The sequence below is a fragment of the Idiotropiscis lumnitzeri genome, chromosome 3, assembly GCF_059441095.1.
Source record: "Idiotropiscis lumnitzeri isolate Australia: NSW breed Sydney's pygmy pipehorse chromosome 3, RoL_Ilum_1.0, whole genome shotgun sequence".
NCBI classification, from domain to species: domain Eukaryota; kingdom Metazoa; phylum Chordata; class Actinopteri; order Syngnathiformes; family Syngnathidae; genus Idiotropiscis; species Idiotropiscis lumnitzeri.
In genome coordinates this window covers 20686990-20707960 of record NC_142393.1, presented here as the reverse complement: position 1 = coordinate 20707960, position 20971 = coordinate 20686990, and the positions used below count along the sequence as shown (strand labels likewise).

General features: G+C 39.4%; 3 protein-coding genes across 6 annotated transcripts; 2 read left to right on the top strand and 1 right to left on the bottom strand.

The window, feature by feature from the left end:
- The first annotated feature begins 1538 nt into the window (after nucleotides 1-1538).
- On the top strand, nucleotides 1539-8431 carry ccdc14 (coiled-coil domain containing 14). The gene is made up of 11 exons (XM_088289123.1): nucleotides 1539-1700; nucleotides 3071-3129; nucleotides 3228-3291; nucleotides 4031-4103; nucleotides 4210-4314; nucleotides 5079-5564; nucleotides 5931-6063; nucleotides 6126-6202; nucleotides 6935-7078; nucleotides 7548-7650; nucleotides 7725-8431. The coding sequence occupies exons 1-11, from the start codon at nucleotides 1677-1679 to the stop codon at nucleotides 8182-8184; spliced, it is 1728 nt and encodes a 575-aa protein (XP_088145249.1). The 5' UTR covers nucleotides 1539-1676; the 3' UTR covers nucleotides 8185-8431.
- A 757-nt stretch (nucleotides 8432-9188) lies between these two features.
- Nucleotides 9189-14618, bottom strand: ankrd10a (ankyrin repeat domain 10a). Of its 4 annotated transcripts, none has more exons than XM_088291043.1 (6): nucleotides 14197-14618; nucleotides 12641-12793; nucleotides 11569-11660; nucleotides 10328-10554; nucleotides 10181-10237; nucleotides 9189-9679 (listed from the first exon to the last, which is right to left on the bottom strand). In XM_088291043.1, exons 1-6 carry the CDS (start codon nucleotides 14380-14382, stop codon nucleotides 9306-9308), a joined length of 1089 nt encoding a protein of 362 aa, XP_088147169.1. In that variant the 5' UTR covers nucleotides 14383-14618; the 3' UTR covers nucleotides 9189-9305. The 4 variants fall into 4 exon arrangements, with proteins under 4 accessions (XP_088147169.1, XP_088147170.1, XP_088147167.1 ...); XM_088291044.1 differs by having other exon boundaries at nucleotides 9189-9676; nucleotides 14197-14617; XM_088291041.1 differs by having other exon boundaries at nucleotides 10181-10240; nucleotides 14197-14614.
- hsf2bp (heat shock transcription factor 2 binding protein) lies at nucleotides 14033-20956 on the top strand. The gene is made up of 10 exons (XM_088291046.1): nucleotides 14033-14651; nucleotides 14766-14863; nucleotides 15265-15400; nucleotides 15997-16100; nucleotides 17381-17530; nucleotides 18767-18911; nucleotides 19017-19134; nucleotides 19595-19698; nucleotides 20251-20450; nucleotides 20846-20956. The coding sequence occupies exons 2-10, from the start codon at nucleotides 14813-14815 to the stop codon at nucleotides 20873-20875; spliced, it is 1038 nt and encodes a 345-aa protein (XP_088147172.1). The 5' UTR covers nucleotides 14033-14651; nucleotides 14766-14812; the 3' UTR covers nucleotides 20876-20956.
- Nucleotides 20957-20971: the final 15 nt, after the last annotated feature.

Below are 20971 nucleotides of genomic sequence, written 5' to 3'. Positions count from 1 at the left end.
CTAATGCATGCAGGTGTACTTAAACATATTGACAATTTCAGTCTTACGTCAAAATTATGTCACAAGTAAAGATGGTGGTCAATTTGATGAAAACAAACTCTCCACTCACTGAAAAGAATAAAACATTAGGCCACTCTGATTATACGAGCTGATTAAAGCCTAAAATAAGTAGAATAGAAGTCACATTTTATGACAAGCGAGAACGATTGTTTCCACTTAAGAAGTGTTCACTACAAAGCACTGCTGTCTTGGTTAGCTGCCATTGCACTCGCTTCACTATATTTATGCATTTTCTTTGACATTCAGGGGCCATACAGTAACATTAAATGAACATTTAGTTTCTGTATCAACAGAAATGCCTGGATGCTCAGAATTGTCCATACCTCTCTGAATAGGAAAAAATGTTACGTCAGTCAATGTTGGTAGGTTGCAAAGTTGTGTTAGAGGCAAGGTGGCGGCAGATAAAATACAGAAGAAAACGCTGGTAACAGACCATATGGCGTTAAATACTGTAATAGGGACGGAAGAAGCCAAAAATAAAATAAAGTCTGAAATTCTGTTTAAGTGGGGAAATAAATGGGAGGAGGATCATAAAGCAAGATACTATCATTGGCGACAGGAAAATGTTGGTGGGAAAAGCTTCACATTTGGACAGAGGTGTCAAAAGTATTCATGTTCCTTAGTTAAGTAGAACTATAGCTATCAATGTTTAAACAGACTTTCAAATAAGTTGAAGTATAAACTCAAACGTTTTATTTCACTAAAAGTATAATAGTAATGAGTTCAGAAGTGCTTAAAGTATAAAAGTAAACTAACACAAACAAAACTGCATTGAAGTGAAGGTCAGGTCAAAAATGTATTATTATATGTCTATTGTTATTTATATCATATTTGTGCCCCAAAAGTGGCCAAAGGAAATTAATGTCACTGACAAATATTGCAGATTCTGTAGCAATATCATGAATTCAAATAACAATAACAGATATCTATAAGGGGCGGCACGGTGTCCCAACTGGCTAGCACGATGGCCTCACAGTGAGAGACAGCAGCGGTCGTGGGTTCGATCCCGGCTCCGGCCATCCTGTGTGGAGTTTGCATGTTCTCCCAGCGCCTGCTTGGGTTTCCTCCCACATTCCAAAAACATGCACGGCAGGTTGATTGGACACTCTAAATTGCCCCTAGATATGAGTGTGAGTGCGGATGGTTGTTCGTCCCTCTGTGCCCTGCAATTGGCTGGCAACCAGTTCGGGGTGTCCCCCGCAGAGTGCGCTCCGTTCCCATTCATTTCCAACGCAGCCAGACACGAGCTCACCGTATCCTAAATTGGAGCGCAGCATGCGCGCACCGGCACTCTGAATAACCGGACAGCAAATTTGAGCAACGCTATGAGTTTCCGGACCATCGGAGTGAACTGGTGCGCGCTCAAAGCCGATTTCCGAACTCGCCCGTACGTACGTCTGCACTGACTCCTTTGAACAACCGCAGCTGAGCCATCGGAAATCTCCTGTACGGTAGGTGGCGCTATGCACCAAGGAGATGTAATCAGCCAAAAACAAGAAGAAGAACTTCCCACCAGCTATAAAGGAACACTACAAAAAAGATTTTTCTGAATAAGGATGTTACGTTGATTGCACACACAATAACAACATTAACGCAGCGGTGGCAAATTCTCAACAATGAAAGGAAGTATGAAACGAAAGGTCAGACTATTGACTACGCACAAATTCGGTTACTTTCGTTACACTCGTTCCTCACTTTTCTATCCTGTAATGCGTCTCACGTGTCTTATTTGCTTTAGATTTGGGTTAAATTCACTTTTTGGTGAAACTGGCTATAATTTCAACGCAATGCTTCTTAAAAGTTATAACTCGTTTCGCTGTGAAAGTTAAGGAAGCGGTTGTTTGAAAGAAGTCCGCATTGAGTCAGTTTTTTTTCGTACAATTGTGGTACGTCAGCGATCTGTCATTTTGGATGTGGCAGATCTGCCCTAAACGACAATCGACTATAGTGCGCAAAAATAATCTCATTCACTTTGTGACACACGGACACGCATATATACGCATGTGCAGACTGCCCAGCAAGAACAACGTTTACGATTTTTAATCTGATGATTCAAAATATTTTGCTCATATATCTTTCAATATTTATCAGCACTAAAAATGCGGCATAGTGTTAGCAGTAAACACGCAAGAAAACATAAAATTATTTCATGTTTTCGTGCGCCGTGGATACTCTTTCAAGTTCACTAAAATCCGCCTGGAAATTATTTTTTAATGTCTATCATGTCCATCGAGTAATGCCAGCGATGTATGGTGACATGCGGAACATGTTCTTTTAGTTGATGTCTGAAGGTACAATGTACCTGTCATTCATACAACAGAATATTTTTTTGCGTGATTTTTAGAATATTTTCTTTGGCTCAATACAGATTGGAAAATGGTAGCTGAAATATCTAAACTCCAGCCAAAACCAAGACCATTTTTATCTATGGTACATTAAAGACTGGGTTCGTTGGAGTAATGTGGCTGATACTCTTTTTAAATCAATCTGGGGAAGAGTCTGCCTAGGCCAAATCAATGCCATGTAACGTTGAATGTGAAGTGTCACTGCGTGGTGTTGATGCTTGTGGGGTTATGTAGGTACATGCAATTTGAATGTCTGCATTTGCAGGATGTTTCATGTGTTCCGTGAATGTTAACGTTTGTAATGTGTATGTGATACTTGTAATGTACATGTAGATAGAGAGTAAAAAAAAAACAGATATAGGCATTTAATGGGAAGTGAGCACTCTTACCTACAGTGTAAATCAAGCCTAAATCAATCAGTGGCTTAACATGAAGTCTCAAAATCGCCTGTGTGCGTTTGAATAGTTGTCTTCTTAAGTGACAGCCCTGTTGTGTTTAGCTGACTTGATTGCAGGTCGGAACTCCATTAACTTGGTGCAGTAGTTGAAACGAAATCATTATGGTCTGGTGTTTCCCCACTTCTCACGTTACCTATGTGACCCCGAACAGGGCAAGTGATGTGGAAATGGGTAAATTAATTGAAACACAAGACTTGTGATTGACAGGTACTGACTTCTGGAAGGCTGCCAAGTGGAGGAACCAAGGTACAACAGGCCAGAAAACGGCAAGTTTTTTTCTTTGTGTCACTGCAAATTTTACACTATTCTTCCATATTCAGCAAGCTCCAGAAACAAACTGTATTTTTTTCTAATGTGTGAACAGGGCCACCATTCCAGGACGAAAGGAACCTGCATACTCTTTCTATTCCACAGACCCTATAGACCAGGTGAACAAAGAGTAAGACACAGGGATGAATTTTGGTGGTCAGTCATGGATGTTTTATGTCCTTAAAAATTAAGGACATTTTAAAAAGCTAGTATGACACGATTGTAGATTATTTCTAGGCAATTTTCAACAGATGTAGCAAAAATACATACACTGTACTTGGGTAGAAGTACAAAAATTTAAAATAGAACGGCAAAGTACAGTTACTGATTAAACCCATGTACTTACATGTATGTAGAAAAGTACAGATTCTGAAATATTCATAATTTTTAAAAGTAAAAAAAAAAAAAAAAAGCTTCCAGCTGTTTCAGGCAGTAGGCACTGAACTGGTTGCCAGCCAATCGCAGAGCACACAAAGACAAACAACCATCCACGCTCACAAACACGAGTAATAAGTCTATTTTCAGAATCAGAATCAGAAATCCCTTTATTGTCATTGTACTCAAGTGTGCAACGAGATTAGAGATTTTAAAAAGACATGAGTTTTTTTTCATTTTATTTTATTTTTTTTTTGCGAACGTCCTAGATTCATAGACCCATAGCAACGCCCTAACAACAAAAATGCAATTGCATCTGAAAAAAACGTATGCATTTTTATTCATGTTTAGACCAAAACAACGTTCGCTACAAATCATTCTTGGAGGCGATGTCATCAAACAATTCTCTTCAACAATGCCATAGATGGGGAATATCTCACTTCTTGAGTCTGTGGCTGTTGTCGTTCCACACTTTTGTCCTAGGTTGCCAGTCTGCACTCAGGGCTGGATCGCTGCGCTGTTTTACTCTCAGGCATGCTCCAGGTGGACAAGGAAGGTCAGAGGGCTTTCCTGTAATCAAAGTCACAAATGATGAATGAGTGCTATTGAGATCATTTGCGTCGTGATGTAAACGTGTCTGTTTGGTATGTGCTTGTGCTTAGAACCTTTGACACAACCTCCCAAAGCAGTGAACGCTGGTGCTGAGAAACCAAAACCACCCACGGGACTGGGGAAAAAGACCAGCAAGAATCTTCCTCCAACGACAGGTAGTCCCCCAAGAATGTTCTCATTCTTTGACTGGCCATTACTCATATACTGTACTAAGTCTCGGAGAGGTACGCTGGGACGAGGCCATTTAAAGCTTTGAAGTCGAACAGCAGTATCTTAAAGCGAACTCTAAATTGCACTGGGATCTATTCAAGAAAGGCAAAGATTGGCCTGAGATCCAGTTCAAAGACATTTTGCACCAGTTGGGGGCGTTTGAGGGATGACTGGCTGCCTCCAAAGTTAAGTTCATTCCAGTAATCTGGCCTAGATGTAACCAAGGCGTGCATGACTCTTTCGAAATGTTGCTGGGAAAGGACCGGGCTTCACTTTAGCCAGCGACTGAAGATGAAGGAAGCCGGATCGAACAACAGCACTGATTTTCTGATCTAACTTAAAATCACTGTCCAGTTTATAACCCAAGTTTGAGACTGTTGGCTTCAGATAACATGTCAGGGGACCGAGGTCAACAGGGTTGAAAGTAGAAGGGCCAGACACCATAACATTTGTCTTATTTTCAGTGAAATTCAAGAAATTAACAAGGGTTAAGAACTTTTCATTTCAATTTGTTAACTGTTGTCTTCCTGTTTATTTTTTTTCAACTCAAAAACTGACTGTTGCTGGTTTTGCAGTCTAACCTGTACCATTGAGATATTGTCATTTGGGCGAGTTTGCACATGAAGCAACGAGAGAGTCATTTTATTGTGGGAGACGCCCTGTATTACTCTGATGGTACAAATTGACATTTGCACTTTTCCACCTACAGAATACAGTTCTAATCAGGTTCCGGGAGCAAAATATCCTCCTCCAGTTTCACAATCGGGCGTGAACAAGGCACACAGCCTCCGACAGTCTCACTTATTTCCATCACTGAAGTCGTCTCAACCGCTTCACGAAGTTGCTCCCTCCCAGCCCTTGACCTCCGTCCTTCTGGCCGTGACCCAGTCTGAGTCTTTTCTCCACTCCACCCACCCCTCAAGTCAACAGACTCTTCCTCAGACTGCCTACCAGCCAGTTGGCGCTTACCGCACGGCCTCCTTTAATGGCGAGGATGTTGATTCCGTGCCCGTGAAAGACACAGACAACCAACGTGAGACACGCTTGAGTGTGCACGCCTACGACAAGCTATTTGATACTGATCAGCCGTTGGACGCCCGTCCTGACACACATAGCGGTGAGGACATTAGTGGAGGCAAACTAAGGACTGTTCAGTATCTTCTGGGAGAGCTCAAGACATTGATAGCTGGAAAAGGTATGTTTTCTTCATCTTAATTTTTTTTTGTATTGTATGTGTGCTAATGCTACGATAGTCTCTACAAAACGCGGGGTGCCGTGAGTTGCATCTTAAAAATGTGCAGCACATATGGGGACCAGTATGCCAATGAAACCAATAATTTACTGGTGATTCACAAAGTGATTTACGAGGATTTCCTTTAGTGGGATGCTAATCACTGAATTAGATGTTCAAACCAGGCCCAGCCTGCGCCAACGTTTAAATTGTGAATAATGTTACGGTGACTGTCTATTATATATATTTTGTCTCAACCCAATTCTGTAATTTCTACCAGCTCACAACATCATGCATGCTTCTATCTCCGCTACTGTTTTGGTTGCGCAGGCAGTATTGCTGAGAAGCTGCTCAGTCATCTGGAGATGACAGTTTCCTCACCAGAGTCAAAATCCAAAGGTTTCGATCCCGAGAAATCTGAAGACCTGGAGAGAATGCACGACTTGAACGCTCAGCTTCACAGGTACGGCACAAGGTTGCAAGTGGATCTGGCCACCTTCAGCTTAATGCACGTCTTCATTCCAGACGAGTGGCGTTTCTCACCAAACAGTTAAAAGAGAGAGAGAGGCAAGAAAATATTGAAACCCTGTGTAACCCTCAAGGTAAGAATTTTTTGTTTGTATGCGAGTCTGCCCATTTAATTTCATTTAATGGACAACTTAAATAAATCGTTACAAGAATCCTCATTCTGCATATTGTATTGCTTCCAGGTAGAGGCTGGAATTTTTTGGGAATCTTGTGGCAGCCAACTTTACTAATCATGGGATTAAGACGGTACAGGATAAAAAAAATCACAGCAGCAGACGGGAGGGGGATTATACAGTACGAAAAAAAAAAGTAGAATGAAATGGTGAAGAGAGAGAGTCCATGAGGAAAAAGGGGGTGTCAAACTATTCAGTAAATGAGTAAACTGCAACTTGAGTTTTGTTTTTTTTCTCAAATGTAACAGACCTACAAAATGGGAGCAGTATGGGGTAGGAGTCATGTTGAACGGACAGAATGGGAGTCGCTTTCACCGCAATGGGAGAGGAGAGAATTTACTTATTTTTACTTTTGTCCGGAACTGCGACGGACTGGGCATACCAACTAGATAGTATATAAATTGTTTTGTATACAAATACAGCAGTTGTGTTTCTGCAGTGCCAGCTCCACCTCTCAAAACCGGCTGATTTCACCAATGCTCTAAAAAGTGGGTGAAAACTCTGTGGGTGCGTCTGGGACACACCCCTTCTCTATCCTTGGGCTCTTTTGATGATACCTGAAAACTGTTTAAAATTGTGAAAAGATGTGCTTTTCTTTTCAATTACTAAAGGACATTTTTTTTTTGTCTTTAGTGCTTTGTCCGCCTGAGGATCTTGCCGCCGCTCAATCCCGACTGCAGGAGCTTCAAGTCGTTCTTGCTGAAGTGCGGAAAACTCTTCTGGACACGAAGAGACAGTTGCGCGACAGTGAGGCGCAGAATATGCTGATGAAATCAGGTTGAGTCTCGTGGCACGTACTTGATGACCTACGTGTTGTTTTGGAATTTACAGCCACACTTCTTGGACTGGCAACTTTTCGTAGGGCCCGACCAATATGGATTTTTTTTTTTTTTTAGGCAAATGCAGATTTTTGGCAGGAAAAAAAAAGCAGATTAATCGTCCAATTAATTAAAACAATATTGAGATAATATACATAATGCATAAAAACATTCTTCTCCCATGCATTTCAAAGGCCGTCAATACCCATCCCGTCAGTTTTTTTAAACAAATCATGGCCCTACTTTTTATTGTGCTAAGATAGACGTGTATTTCCAAACAATCGTTGGGACTGTTTTGTGAATTCAGATTCATTTTTCATAAATATTTTCATTTCACTTGCTGTTCTCATTTTAAAAAAGTAACGGCCCATGTTCGCATAACAAACATCGATTATATGCAGTAACAAGACTGTTGTTTGTATGTGCAGATTTGGAGACCATGAGAATCAAATTTGCCCAGAGTGAGCAGGTAAAAAGCGAATTGGCCTCACTTGCCCAGCAAAGACTCGAACAGATAGAAAACCTCAAGAGGTACGTCCCTGTATGTCCCCAAGTTTGCTATGAACTTGCTTTCAAAGCTTAATGTGCCTTCCTCCCTGTTTCAGGTTTCTTAGGAGTGGCAGTGTGTCTGAGTGTGACACAATTATTGACCTTGCGAGACCTGATGCAGCACTCAAGGAGAAATATGATGACCAGAGCAGTGCCACTGAACACATCACTAAATACCTGACGACTCTGGGCCAACCACAGGCCTCGTACATCGGTGGCAATAGCCACATGGCTGCAGAGAGGGAAGAGAAAACGGCACACAGCGATGGTTTTGCTGGAGTAAAATTATCAGAGCAGCAGATAGAAAAAGAGCGCTGTCGACGTTTTGACTCGTTCCTTTCTGAGGGCAAGGTGGATACTCTGTCACCCGACTGCAGTATGAGGTCAGTGTCAACCTTTGACACCAGAGACGAGGCGGCGTTTCGAGACGGATTGGCAGCTCTGGATGCCAGCATAGCCAGTCTGCAGAAAACAATCAAACGGGATTTAGGGAATGATTGTACCTCAATGTCATGATTTGATTTACGTGCCTGGTCCTATTTTGAGTTGAATTCCTTCTCAGTGTTATTGTGAATGTGAACAGTTCTGTCTGTGCTCTGAAATTGACTCGTGACCACGCCAGGGTGTGACTCGCCCATTACCTGATGTCAGCTGCAATATGCTGTAGGCCCTCACAACTTTGATCTGGATAGGTGGTATGGAACATAAAATTAATGATTTTACTTGGCTTTTATCCTGTAATAAAAGTTATTTTGACTCTGTGGTTATGAGAATCTGTTTTTGCCATCAGTAGACACTTGATACACCTGGACAATCTGAGATTCATTGGAAAATTTTACAAATTTTTATTTTTGATTGTCAGAAATGGTAAGAATGTTCATAGGGTGGCAACAAAAAAAAGGTGCATGCTAAATATTTAACCACATCGTAATTCAAACATAACTAAAGAATGCAATGTGGGTACTTTTCCCAGCCCAACAAACAAGAGAACGCAATAAAATAGTGGCAAATCCAAACCGATTACACAGTAGCTGGGGCGTGTTTCTCAAGTAACATCAGGATACAACCATGACAGATTAAAAAAGCTAACCCTGATAAAGTGACTATATAGTTGCAGTGCTCGTTTCTTGATAAAACTACGGAATGTTTACAGTAATAGGAAAATAGGCAATATCTGCTTGATATTCTATAACAATGATTGTCAACCACTCAATAATTACTCCGAATAATGCATATTTGGTCATATTCTACATCAATGATGTATAGTGACGAGAACAATTCAATGGGAGAAGTGTAACCAGCTGTGTAGCCAGCTGTTTTCAGTCAGACGTTACTTCTTGTGAAATTTGGTGGTGTACGTACTGTTAACTTATTTTTCATCTAAAGTCAAAGATGCAGTATTTAAATAATGGTTGGGAAACACTGTTTTATACAACCAAGAGTCATAAGCAGCACCAAGAGGACATTGAGAGATCAAAATGTGTCCCACAATAGTGATATCACTATTGACATTGAGAGATCAAAATGTGTCCCACAATAGTGATATCACTATTATGACCAACTTTTAACGTGACAATTTAGGGAAATGAGACAAACTGAGAAAATACAAAAAAAAAAAAAAAAAAAAGGCCATAGGCTTATGAGTCCTGGCACATATGCACGGCACCTTCCATATTTTGAAAAGACTTCTGTCCAATGGAGCCTCTGTCAGAAAACTCCTCTGCTGTATCCCCAAAGCCATGATAATGTCCATATAGTAGGAATTCGCTGCAATCATCTCCTAGGGTCTGTAAGTTCGGCCGATGGGACATGTAGCTGTTGGGACTTCCTGTCAGATGCAGTGAGCCGCACATGTCAGCTGAGTTGCGCTGACAGGGTGGCGAACCTCCCTGCTGCCAAGACAGCCGTGTGGAAATTTCATCGCAGGTGGGAATGTTTTTCATCAGTTCGTCGTCATCGTGGTCAACAAGAGAGGTTGGATGGACACTGTCAGTGACTGCAGCAAAATCTGCTGGACAAGAAAAAAATACCTCTAAATCAATTCATGTGAAGTACATGACCGAAAATGTAATGATAGCGATCACATCCGTATTAAATTGTTGCCAGAAATCAGGGAAATGCAACCCAACCCAACCACGAGGGATATAACGATTCACTCAAGCCCCAATTTGATTTGATTTTAGATTTTCAGTTCCCGATTTAGAATTGATTTGTTTCTTTTTGTCTTTTTTCCCAAAATCAATAACTACTTTAATAACTACAAATATGCTTTTATTTTAACATCTGCATTTTATCCTTAACTTTCCAAAAAAAAAAAATCATTTTTACTGATGAACGACGTTTTTGTCTTTTGAGTGTTTTGTTCGGCCTAAACCTGGAAATAAAGATTTGACTGTTATCACACATCCTTTTTTGTGATCAAAATTTCCACATCGAGTCTTTAATTTTATTTTTTTACATTGATGCATGTTTTAAGCAGTTTAAATAAGCAATGGTTATGCGGTCAAATTACCTCCACAGTTGCATTCCATGCTGTCCTCAAGTTCAGAATGCTGCACCTGCAGTAACACTTCTGCAATGCAACAGATGCCATTCACATTTTGAGGCCAAATAAAGGTCCACCAATGCTGCGAATGAAAGTAAAGGGTGTCACTGTTACCTCGTCTTGCCTTCTTCATTTGACCACTCTCAAAAGCAGAATGCAGTCTTTTCCTACAGAGCACACCAGGACCACGGACTGGGCCGTTCCCATTCTTGCCTCCATTGGCCTGCAGCTCACCGAGATGCCGCAAGTGCTCCTGCAAGTTGCCGATGAGGCGGAGGCAGTCATCAGAGCCGAGAATGCGAGCAAGGTCAGCTGCTGTCTGCCCGCTGTTGTTCCTTAAACTGCACAATGAGTGAACCAAGTCAATGGAAAGCAATATTCCGCACAGTCGTATGTACAGTAATTATTGACTGTGTAAAAAAAAAGGTTTGTAGTAGATTCACATTAACAAAACGAATTCCAAGAATGCTAAAAAAATTATTAATTTCAGCATATCCAAAACTAGAATGTAAGTTTTGGTGGATGATCTATGGTAATTCTGAGGCGATTCAGTAAGCCTGCAATCGGACAAAATTGATTTTGGTGTTGCTTCCCAACTCTGAGAATTTGTTTTTACAGCAGGAAAATGTTCAATGCCATGCCTCCAAGTCAGTGAAGGTATGGCTGGAATGTCTACAGTGGTTCTCCAATTTACGAGTTTTTCAAGTAAGAAGTCGATGTTTGGTGGATTTTTTTTTCTTTTTGCTTTCAATTATAAGCAACCGTCAGATATGTTGCCCCCTTGATTGAAGTGAAAAAGATAGGAGAGCAACAATCGCTGATGCACTTAAACCTTTTATTAATGAGATCAATAGTCAAAACACAAATACAAAATGAAAACAATTGCAGGGAGAACGTGAAGAAGCTCACACTGAACTAACGCTACGAAGTGTGCTTGTCACTCATTCACTAGGCCACGCCCAATAAAGGCACACATCAACATATGGACACCACATTGTGTGTGTGACTGGGTTTTACTGCACTTTATAAAATACGTTTTCCATTCTGTTTTGCAAGTTTTAATTCCTTTAAATGTATATTTTGCAATACAATGTGATTTATTACAATGGCGAAAATTTATTTGATATACATTATGAGTAAAGCGGGTTACAAGCTTGGTCAAAGAGCGGATTAAAATTGTTATTAAATATAGCACCGTAGTTGCATTATTTCCTATAGGAACATTTTATACACAAGTTAAACCTTAGAGATGTCGACAAGCATCCACGAATAGATTGAGTTCAACCTTAGAGTTTCCACTGTCTATGCAAAATTAAGCTGCAGTGGTCCTGAGTCTTGCTCAGCAGTTTACTTACTGTAGTTTAGCACCGGCTATCAGCAGAACTTGGATGCACTCCATGGAGGTTGCCCTGGCAGCCTTGTGGATTGGAGCCTCACCTACCAAATCCTGAAAACACAGATGCTAGAAATATTAATTCCCTTCAGAAATAGCATGTGAAGGCTGAGAGATGTGGCCATCGTGCTCAAGTAGTACTAGGAAAAAAAACAAAGACTTGCTACATTTGTGATTTTCCGTACTTGTAGCATTAGTGTGAATGTTTTAGCGTTTGCACTAATGTACATAAATATAATAGTGCATGTAAACTGTGTTTCACATTTTTGCCCTAAACTAACGGCTTCAAATGGACACTTAGGCCTGAGCAAAATGGCCTAAAAGTCATATCATGGTATACATTGAATCCCTTTGCAACAAGGAACATGACTCTGATGGAGTGGTATTGAAAAGAGAAGTGGGCGAAACTATCCAAACAACATTGTGCAAAAGTCATTGCTGGCTGTCCAAAGTGATTGGAAGCTGTTATTGCTGCCAAAGGAGCTGTAACCAAGTACTGACGATGACTTGACTCTGTGTGAAGACTTTTGCAACAATGAAATGTAGACTTTTGCAATTTATCGAGAGTAAAGAGCAATTATTTAATTTAAAAAAAAAAGCTGTTGTAGAATTGTTGTGTTTGTGCCGTTTCCTTTCGTGCAAGCGAAAAATAAGAATTCCAGTTCCCTTCAATCCAGTCAGAATCTTTATTTTTTTTTTTTACATTCAGTATGGACTGCTTGTATGCGAGTGCTAATAGCTGAGATTTTGGATATACACAGATACAATCCAATACTGTTTTTTTTTTTTTTTGGGCTGATATCACACCCCGATCTCTGATCACACATTACTGCCGCCTATGGTGGATGGTACTGGTCCGTAATATTTGTTGTGTCTTTTTTCCCCTGACGAAGGTTTTCAGACCGTTTTGAAATATCTTTTTATAGATGTTTAAAATAAAATAAAAGGGGAAAACTATGTACTAGTTTATGGACCTTAAACTGAATGTTATTAATACTATTTGCATTTGCATTTACAGTGATATCACTGCTCACCTGCCGGTTGACATCTGCACCAGCCTGCGACAGCCACAAAACACAGCGAGGATGCCCGCCAAGTGCAGCTGTGTGTATCGGGGTCTGGTTGAAGCGACTGGACACCGTGTTCACGTCACAACCCATCTGTACCAGGCGGATGACACACTCCAACTATATGGAACCAGGAAAACATTCAAATAAGATGGGGAAATTTTTTTTTGTTGGCATAGAGTGTGGTGGATTGGAGGTGACACAAAGAGAGAGCAAGGAAAATAGAAGTAAAGCTTAATTTCTTTGAGTTCGGTTGTAATTTTTTTCTTCTTTCCTCAATGAAATTACATACAATTAATAATGTAATAAAGTTAGCAGCACAGTGGAAGAGTGGTTAGCTCATATAATAATTCCCAAAGTCTTCCCTTCACCAAACCACTCTCTTCTATATTACCATCCATCCAATTTGTATTTCGTGTATCCCCATTTTGGTTGCAGGTGAGACGGAGCCTATCCCAGCTGACTTTGGGCAAGAGGCACCCTGGACTAGTCGCCAGCCAATCACAGTGCACATGTAGTCAAACGATAAACACATTTATGGACAAGTTAGTCTTTAACGAATGTAATACAGATATTTTTGGAATGTGGTACAAAGTTAATTTATTCTGAGAAAACTAACCAGAACCTCAAAATTACAGTGAGACCTGTACACAGGAAGACTTGAGACAAAATTTGAACCCCAAACTACCCATTCAGAATTACTAATATCAGAATTTCCTATCATGAAATTTGACAAACAAAATCTATATATTAGATAATGCGCTGCATTATTACATCAAATTGGAAGAAAATTAAGTTTTGAAGTTCTATTAATATTTATTCTGTTTAGGCCATAATTCTTTAATTACTATAGTATATGTTACAGTATTACTAATACATTTGTTTAAAATCTGTTTCTTATATTTGTTGTTATAAACCATGAGTGTTTAACTCTTTATTGTCATGGGCCACTATGAAGTAATATAACACGGTTATGATTGTGAAAACATATAAATGTACAATCACCCCATTACAGTTTTATATATTGCACATTTAACATGGATATTATACGTTATTTTAAAGCCAGAAGTCAAGGAAAATACTTTGTCCAAATGATGAATGCAGATTGCCCCGGGATGTAAACACCCTGATCAAAATAGTGGGCACACTTCCTGTACAGCTTGGCGCCTAAAGCTACCATTGGCTCTGTGGAGTTCCTCCGCAACCAATCAAAGAGTTCCAAGCCTTTTTTTTTTTTAGCAAATCTTTCCACCTCACAACTTTATTGTACATCCAAACTTGCTCAGTAGTCGCGTTCGACGCTCAAATAACACAACCACTTCCCTCAGTACCTATAGAACCGATCGCTACGGTTTCCCCTCAACCTATTAACACATTACAGCAGAGGAACAACAAAAAGTCGACAGTAAATTTGACTCAATACTTTTTACTTTCGTGTCATGCCATCTACCTCTGATTGAGTGGAAAAAGCCCACACAACACACTACCATCCTTCTTCTACGGCCTTAGAAGCGAATTCGCACCTGTCCACAGTGAGCAGCCCAGTGAATGGGGGTCCAACCGTAGCAGGAGTCCTCGGTTGTTAGATGAGTGTGATGCTGGTTCAGTGACAGCAAAGCTCCAACATCTCCATCCCGACAAGCGCGGTGGAGAGGGAACATGCTCGTGAACGCCTCATCATCGCTGGAAAAGTCTCGTTCCATAGACATGAATTAAGTCTGAAAGCTCTCCGAGGTTCTTTCAGTTGACACGCAGCCGTCGAAACACGTTTCAAATTAATTCAAACACAAAGGAAGTCAAGATAAGCTTCTCGACTCCGTTGGAAATAAACAAAACCCGCACTGGATTATTTTGCATACCGGAATAGTTGACAAAAGTCAGTTGGAGAGAAAACCCGGAAATAAAAACGAAAGGACGCCTTTTATTTTTTTTTAAAGGTCTATGCCATAGGAACCTATATTTACCAGAACGTGGTAAGGTACGAGGATTTTTTTGTATCTGTTCGTTTTACACCCCCCACCACCAAAAAAACCGACCCCCCCCCCAAAATAAATACAAAAAACTAGTATCTACCCCTGTATATCCTTTACAGGAATTGTTACATTTTGGATGAACAGAAGAAAGTGAGCCTAGCATAACATGTCTTCTTCATTTGGCGGGCCACCGGTTCTCTTGTGTGATGGTGCTCAGGTAAATATCATGAGCTCATTGTCTTTTTTGTCTCGATATGATGAGAAATGACCCTGGATTTTTAATCATACTCATTGACTTTTGCTGATGCTTCTGTCATGATAGGCCATGATAACATGTACGTGGAACCACTAAACTATTTGTCATGGGTCAGAGTCAGACTAAATGTTATTGTCAGCTTTGTCAAAGACGTATAAATAAGTTTAGAGTGATTGGGTTGGATGAGGAGACAGTTGGTGATTATGTACCAGTATATGTTACCATGGACAGTGGCAAACTTTAATAAAAATTTAAATACACACTGTATGTCCGCTAAACGTCTTATCCAGTGAGCTTTCTCTGTTTGACAAATGATGTTAATATTTTTTTCTGACATCCCCCATATACCGGCTTCTCCACAGGATGGTTTTGTCCGAGTGAGAAAAAGAGACCTGGAAAAGTTAACCACAGAGGTCATGCAGTTAAGGGAGTTCCTGCCGAGAGTTGTTAACGGTGATTTGATTGACATGCTTCACAAAACTAGAGTGAATAAAACAGGTAAGCCATAATTAACCCACACCATATACCTTTGAGAATTATCCAGGGATTGGTTTTGTTTTCAATCCACTCCGAAAGGCTCCTTCCGTCCATATGACTCTAAACCTGAGAAGTGGTGTAAAACTGTGATTCCCAACTAGGGTGCCATGGCACTTTTTTTCCATTTCACTTAATTTGTTAGAAAGTTATTATGTATTAAAAACAAATAGATCGTTGTTCAGCTGTCCATGACATTGTCATATAATGCTAGACAGAAGTAATAAATATTCTTTTATTCATTGGAAGAAGGTACAGTAAACCTGTTGCCATTCACACTAGAGAAAAGGTCATAGCAAACATCCAGAGTGCACACTGAACAAGTCAATTTGTGAGTAGAGAGGAGATCATCATTTTACTATTAATACTTTTTGTGACTTTTTTGTTTGGTGGTGTGCCATGACATTTTTTTAAATGTAAAATGTTTTTTTTTAATGTAAATGTTTCCTTCCTTTTCATTTATTGTGCCAATGTGGACAGGCTGATAAAAAATAAGAATGTTGAAGTGAATCAAAATTTCTATTGTTGTAATTCTTCCTTGACGTGTGCGTCTGTGCTAGTGAAAGAGCATCTTAAACAGGAACAAGAACTTTTACAGCAGGAGTGTCTTCATCTTAAGTCTCGACTGGAGGTCTTACAAATTGAATGCCAGAAGGAGAGAGAGGTGAGACCGACAGAGGACTGTGTTTGGACGCTTTTTTTTTTTAACAACAAGAACAATTTCAGTATCATAGGTGCCAATACAACATGTGTCAACTATTTTGACTTTACAAATGTAACAATGTTCAAATTACTTTATTTTTTTCATTTAATAATGTATTTACAGTGCTGTAATTTTCATAGGTGGCTTGTATGAAAAGGCTCTCAGCATTCAGTGCAGTTTTATACCACCGCAAACTACAACCAAAATAAAAAGCGATTTAACTGGAGAATGTTGAGCACCAAATTATATGCTTTGCTGAAATAAAAGACAATATAGAGTATTATTGTCAAAATAATAGTGTTATATCTATTTGATTCCCTTGGCATCTGAGTTTTCTGTGGCCTGGCCAATTGAAACTGAATTGGGTGATCCCTTGTTATTGATATGAGTGATAAATGGCTTTATTTGTATGTGGACGACTGATAGAGCGTAATTCAAATATTCAACATTGTAAACTTGATTACAAACATTGTTATGATGTCTTTGGCCAAAGTCTTATTACACACACATTTTAACACCACCATTGAAAATCAATACTTTGAGTCATTTACGGTACCTACCTTATTTCAATGCTGGAAGTATGGTATGTGACATTACAAATAGACCGACTGCTTAAAAATGTGAAAAATATACTTAGCAATTATGTTATTCAACATTGACATAATTAATTTTAATGGGTCTTTATAAATACTTTTTTAAATTACTGTAGTAAATGAGAAAATCGATAATTGGTAATCTAATTTAGTCTAGTAGTCTAGAGTTAAAATTGAATCATTCTGCGTTGAGAAATCCCCCCCCCCCTAATTAATTTTAATGGGCCTTTATAAATACTTTTTTAAATTACTGTAGTAAATGAGAAAATCAATAATTGGTAATCTAATTTAGTCTAGTAGTCTAGAGTTAAAATTGAATCATTCTGCGTTGAGAAATTCCCCCCCCCTAACTTCATTAAACATGCCAACATTATCGTTTTTTCTATGGCTTAGTAGGTCAATTTACAACGTTGTATGTGTTATGGTATTTTGTGATACATGGAATGAAAACATAATCCATAATGGAGGTATGCCTCTGTGATTTACAGTGAGCAGTATTGGCTTTGTGAAGGCAAAAAATGGTGTAACTATGGAGGACTTTGATGATCGTATTTCATCATACATAGAACACTCCGATCCAAGTTGTTGTGATGTGTGGACCTCTACTTACATATTATCATGTGTTTTCTGTGTATTTTATTTGTGTAGGAGAAATTGCTGTTACGTGAACAGCTGTGGCAGAGTGGAGCCGAGTTGCAGCAACAGGCTGACTACTGCTTCAGTCTTGGTTCTGCTGTCTGCAGCCTTCTGTGGAACTGCTCTGCAAGAGAAGACATGGTTAAACAGTGGCTAGCTGATGTGAGACTTCTCTCTGTGCCTTACTGTGATGTACGTCATTGAACCTCCGGAGAGAATAGGGGTAGATCCCAACCGCGAATAGCAAAATGTTATAAGTTATCAATTAAAATTTCCTATAGATCCCACAAGATAGCGTCAAAGCACTGTTCGGATTGAGACGTTTACTGTGGTCTGTTACAACACAGACAAAGAATAATCAGGAAAGCATAACACCATGCATCTTGCATGAAATAAATGATGAACCATGAAACAACTGTGTTAAATAGTTAATTATTAAAGAAAATGACAAACATATGAGGCTAATCAATAGTATTAGCTAACAAAACTCGAGAAACAAGGCACTCATTAAGAGAATACAAATAAAAACTTCAATTGGAATTTTTTTTAAAAACCTTTATTGTTTTGCTTGGTCATCTTATAAAACTCTTGACACATTTAGGTTTGTAAAGCCTTCGTCAGTGAATCAACAATATAAAACAGGAAAAAAACTTTCAAACCTCCAATCAGAAAAAATTGACATGTCAAAATCTGGTTGAGGTAGTACTTTGCACTGGCCACTAGATGTCCTCCATAGCACTTAATAGAAGAGAATTTTCATGAGTAATGTGAGGAGGAGCAGATAAGATAAGGGATGGATGGACGTACAAACAATGAATGTATTACTGCAGCACCTATAAGCAAAATCACCGGCCATATGATTGCATTTGTTTATCATTATTGTCAGAACAGATGTAAATAAGTAAACAATGCATGTTATATTTAATGTTTATCAGATGACCACAGACTGTGCTTTGTACTAGATTTGCACTGGGCACACAAATAGGACCCTAAATGTTACTAGTTTGGTGTTGTATGTTATGGAATGTACAATCAATTAAAAAAACAAGTGGTCAACTTAAATTATGACCCAGTAAGAATGATAACTTGGATGTTTTATTAGGCCCACCGATGCAACCGTCTGTGTAGGAAATCACCATTACCTACATAACCCTTTATTTGTCCCAAAGGCTGTCCAATTCCCTTTTTTTGTTTTTTTTTGCTAACCAATGTAAATTAATCCGCCCAAGAAAACGATCAGTGGGACAAAACTCTGTTCTGCAGCCAGTGTTTGGACGGGTTAAAAAAAAAAATCCGCAAATTGTCTAACTTGTGCGAATGGTGAGCCACAAATGTGTTGGGGCACATGACACTGTATCAGTTTGTGTATCCAATGCGCGTTCAATTATTGTCGAGTAGGGAAGCCTGCCGGCCTTCCTATCTGTGACCACTCAGACTCTGGGGAGCTTTGTGAGAACGCTGGATGAGGACGTGAAGAGTCGATCTGAGGACTACAACAACCAAGAGTACCACTTTGTTTTGGCGCTAGCTGGAACCATCACTAGTAAGAAGCAGTTACAATTATTATTATTATTTTTATTTTTTTTTAAAAAAGCTCAGTTCATAAAATGAAATGTACTCTAAGTGATCTTTTCGTCCTTCAAATCAGACATTGCGGCTGTAACCAGTGGACGAGACTTCTTGTCTTGCTCAGCACATGATCTGTTGGACACACTGATAAAGTTGTTAGAGTTGATGAAGCCTGGTGTTTTCCCAAAGTTGAAAGTGTATGTATGCAGCCTTCTACTGCCCAGTGTAAAAAATTATATTTTGAATATCAACATTTGCTGTAATTCAGATTCATCGCTTTCATTTATTCCTTTGGATGAAAATTCTTTTTAGCGACCTTCTCACTGATGTGTTCTTAATGGCTCCCAACAGAGGCGCTAATTTACAAAAAGCTATCAGTCTGCCAATTTGGCAATTTTTCTCACCTCTCTAGCAACAAATAAGTGACGAACGACTTTAATTCCCACTAAGAAAGAGACAGCATAAGTCTGTGACTTGCCATCCGGATTCATGGCAATTACACAATTAAGTATATTTTGTATGTTTAGTTCCTTGATGAGTTAATTTACATGAATACAAATACGAGGATATGTTATGAACGGGTCAAATGCTTCATTCTCAGAATTTATCGAAATTAGTTGTGGTTGTGTTTTACTTATGTCTGGTGTTTTGTCACAGGTTGATGCTTATGGGCCTTTATAACACCAGTATCAGTGTGAAGGGACTCAAGTACATGATGGAGAACCCAGCACTGCTGCCTCTTATTCGGACTCTGCTTGAAGGTACACCACTTAATTAGATGACAAGATAATGTCAAATGCGCTAAATAACGCTGCAATTTAAGTTTACAGCTTGCAGAGCTATATTCACAATCATATTTATACATTTTTGATGAATTTCCTCATTGAATTTGGTGTTTCATATAACCTGTAAAGGCACTGGTTGGCGCTGTCACTTCAATGTGAGCTGAACGAATGGCTCATGTCCTGTTACAATATTCTCCATCTATCATTCATCTATCAGCTGTCCATATACCCATCCGTCCATTTTCTAAACTGCTTACCTTCAGCTGCGGTCTGTGTGAGCCGACTGGCCAAGGAACTTAATGTACATTCTGCAATACAGTTAATTAACAACCTTACGCACATTAACCCAACGCCCATGTTTTTGAAATTTGAAAAAACTCTCAAATGCATGGTGAGAAAATAGCAGCTCCACACATCGACATTCCAATGTTGCGTATTCTCATGGCAATTAAAGGCGTAATTAACAAATTTATGTGGCGCCTTCATCTCCCACACCTTGTGGCTTCCATATATTTGTTGATGCAACAGACAGATGCTGGGAAGTGTGTCTCCACTCCCTGCGTCTTCTGCAGTCAGTCCTGCTGGAAGATGTAGTGCAGCCTCGCCTGGGTGCCGCTCTGTTGGATTCACAACTCCAGGCCCGAATTTGCAGTTTTACCTCCAGTGTTCAGCCAAGTTTGAGACTGTTAGCTCAACAGACCTTGGCAGACCTCCAGGTGCTTATGCAGGTAACACGTTTGAAAATAGTGTGATTGGGTGCAATTTATGGTAGTTAATGAGTTAACTTAAGTAACACTAATTGTAATGATGATAAGCATGAAAAGCATAATTTGGATCGTAAAATATTAAGACGGTAAATATTTCCAATATAAATTATTAAGGGGCATTGCAGTGCACTTAAAGTAATAGCAGCAGACTACAAAGGAATTTTATTCTATTTTTATTCAATTATGACAAGTCATAATTGTGGTGGTCGAAAAATCTGATAATTAATTGTTCACTACCAGCCCATATAAAATAAATGCACTTTTAGACTTCTATACTCGTCAATGGCAGTGAATAAGTTAATGACAACCTTCCAGCAAATTCATGTGAATGTGAACCAAAGCATTTGTGTTTCCAGGCTCAAGGATGTGAACAGAACAAACAGTGACATACCTTTTTTGTCCTGTTTTGCCCTTTTTTGTTCATGTTCGGCAAGAGTCATGGTGCAGAGGATTAGCCAGAGCTGTTAAATGAGTATACATAT

Excerpts from the sequence above, each read along its gene's own strand:
- ccdc14 (XM_088289123.1), top strand. The coding sequence starts at position 1,677 with ATGAAAGGAAGTATGAAACGAAAG. Across the intron at positions 3,292-4,030 it reads CCACAGACCCTATAGACCAG|GTTGCCAGTCTGCACTCAGG; the intron begins GTGAACAAAGAG and ends CTTTTGTCCTAG. Across the intron at positions 5,565-5,930 it reads GACATTGATAGCTGGAAAAG|GCAGTATTGCTGAGAAGCTG; the intron begins GTATGTTTTCTT and ends TTGGTTGCGCAG.
- ankrd10a (XM_088291041.1), bottom strand. The coding sequence starts at position 14,382 with ATGTCTATGGAACGAGACTTTTCCAGCGATGATGAGGCGTTCACGAGC. Across the intron at positions 11,661-12,640 it reads GTGCAGATGTCAACCGGCAG|GATTTGGTAGGTGAGGCTCC; the intron begins GTGAGCAGTGAT and ends CTGTGTTTTCAG. Across the intron at positions 9,680-10,180 it reads CATGGAATGCAACTGTGGAG|CAGATTTTGCTGCAGTCACT; the intron begins GTAATTTGACCG and ends TTTCTTGTCCAG.
- hsf2bp (XM_088291046.1), top strand. The coding sequence starts at position 14,813 with ATGTCTTCTTCATTTGGCGGGCCACCGGTTCTCTTGTGTGATGGTGCT. Across the intron at positions 15,401-15,996 it reads AACTAGAGTGAATAAAACAG|TGAAAGAGCATCTTAAACAG; the intron begins GTAAGCCATAAT and ends CGTCTGTGCTAG. Across the intron at positions 19,135-19,594 it reads GTTTTCCCAAAGTTGAAAGT|GTTGATGCTTATGGGCCTTT; the intron begins GTATGTATGCAG and ends GTTTTGTCACAG.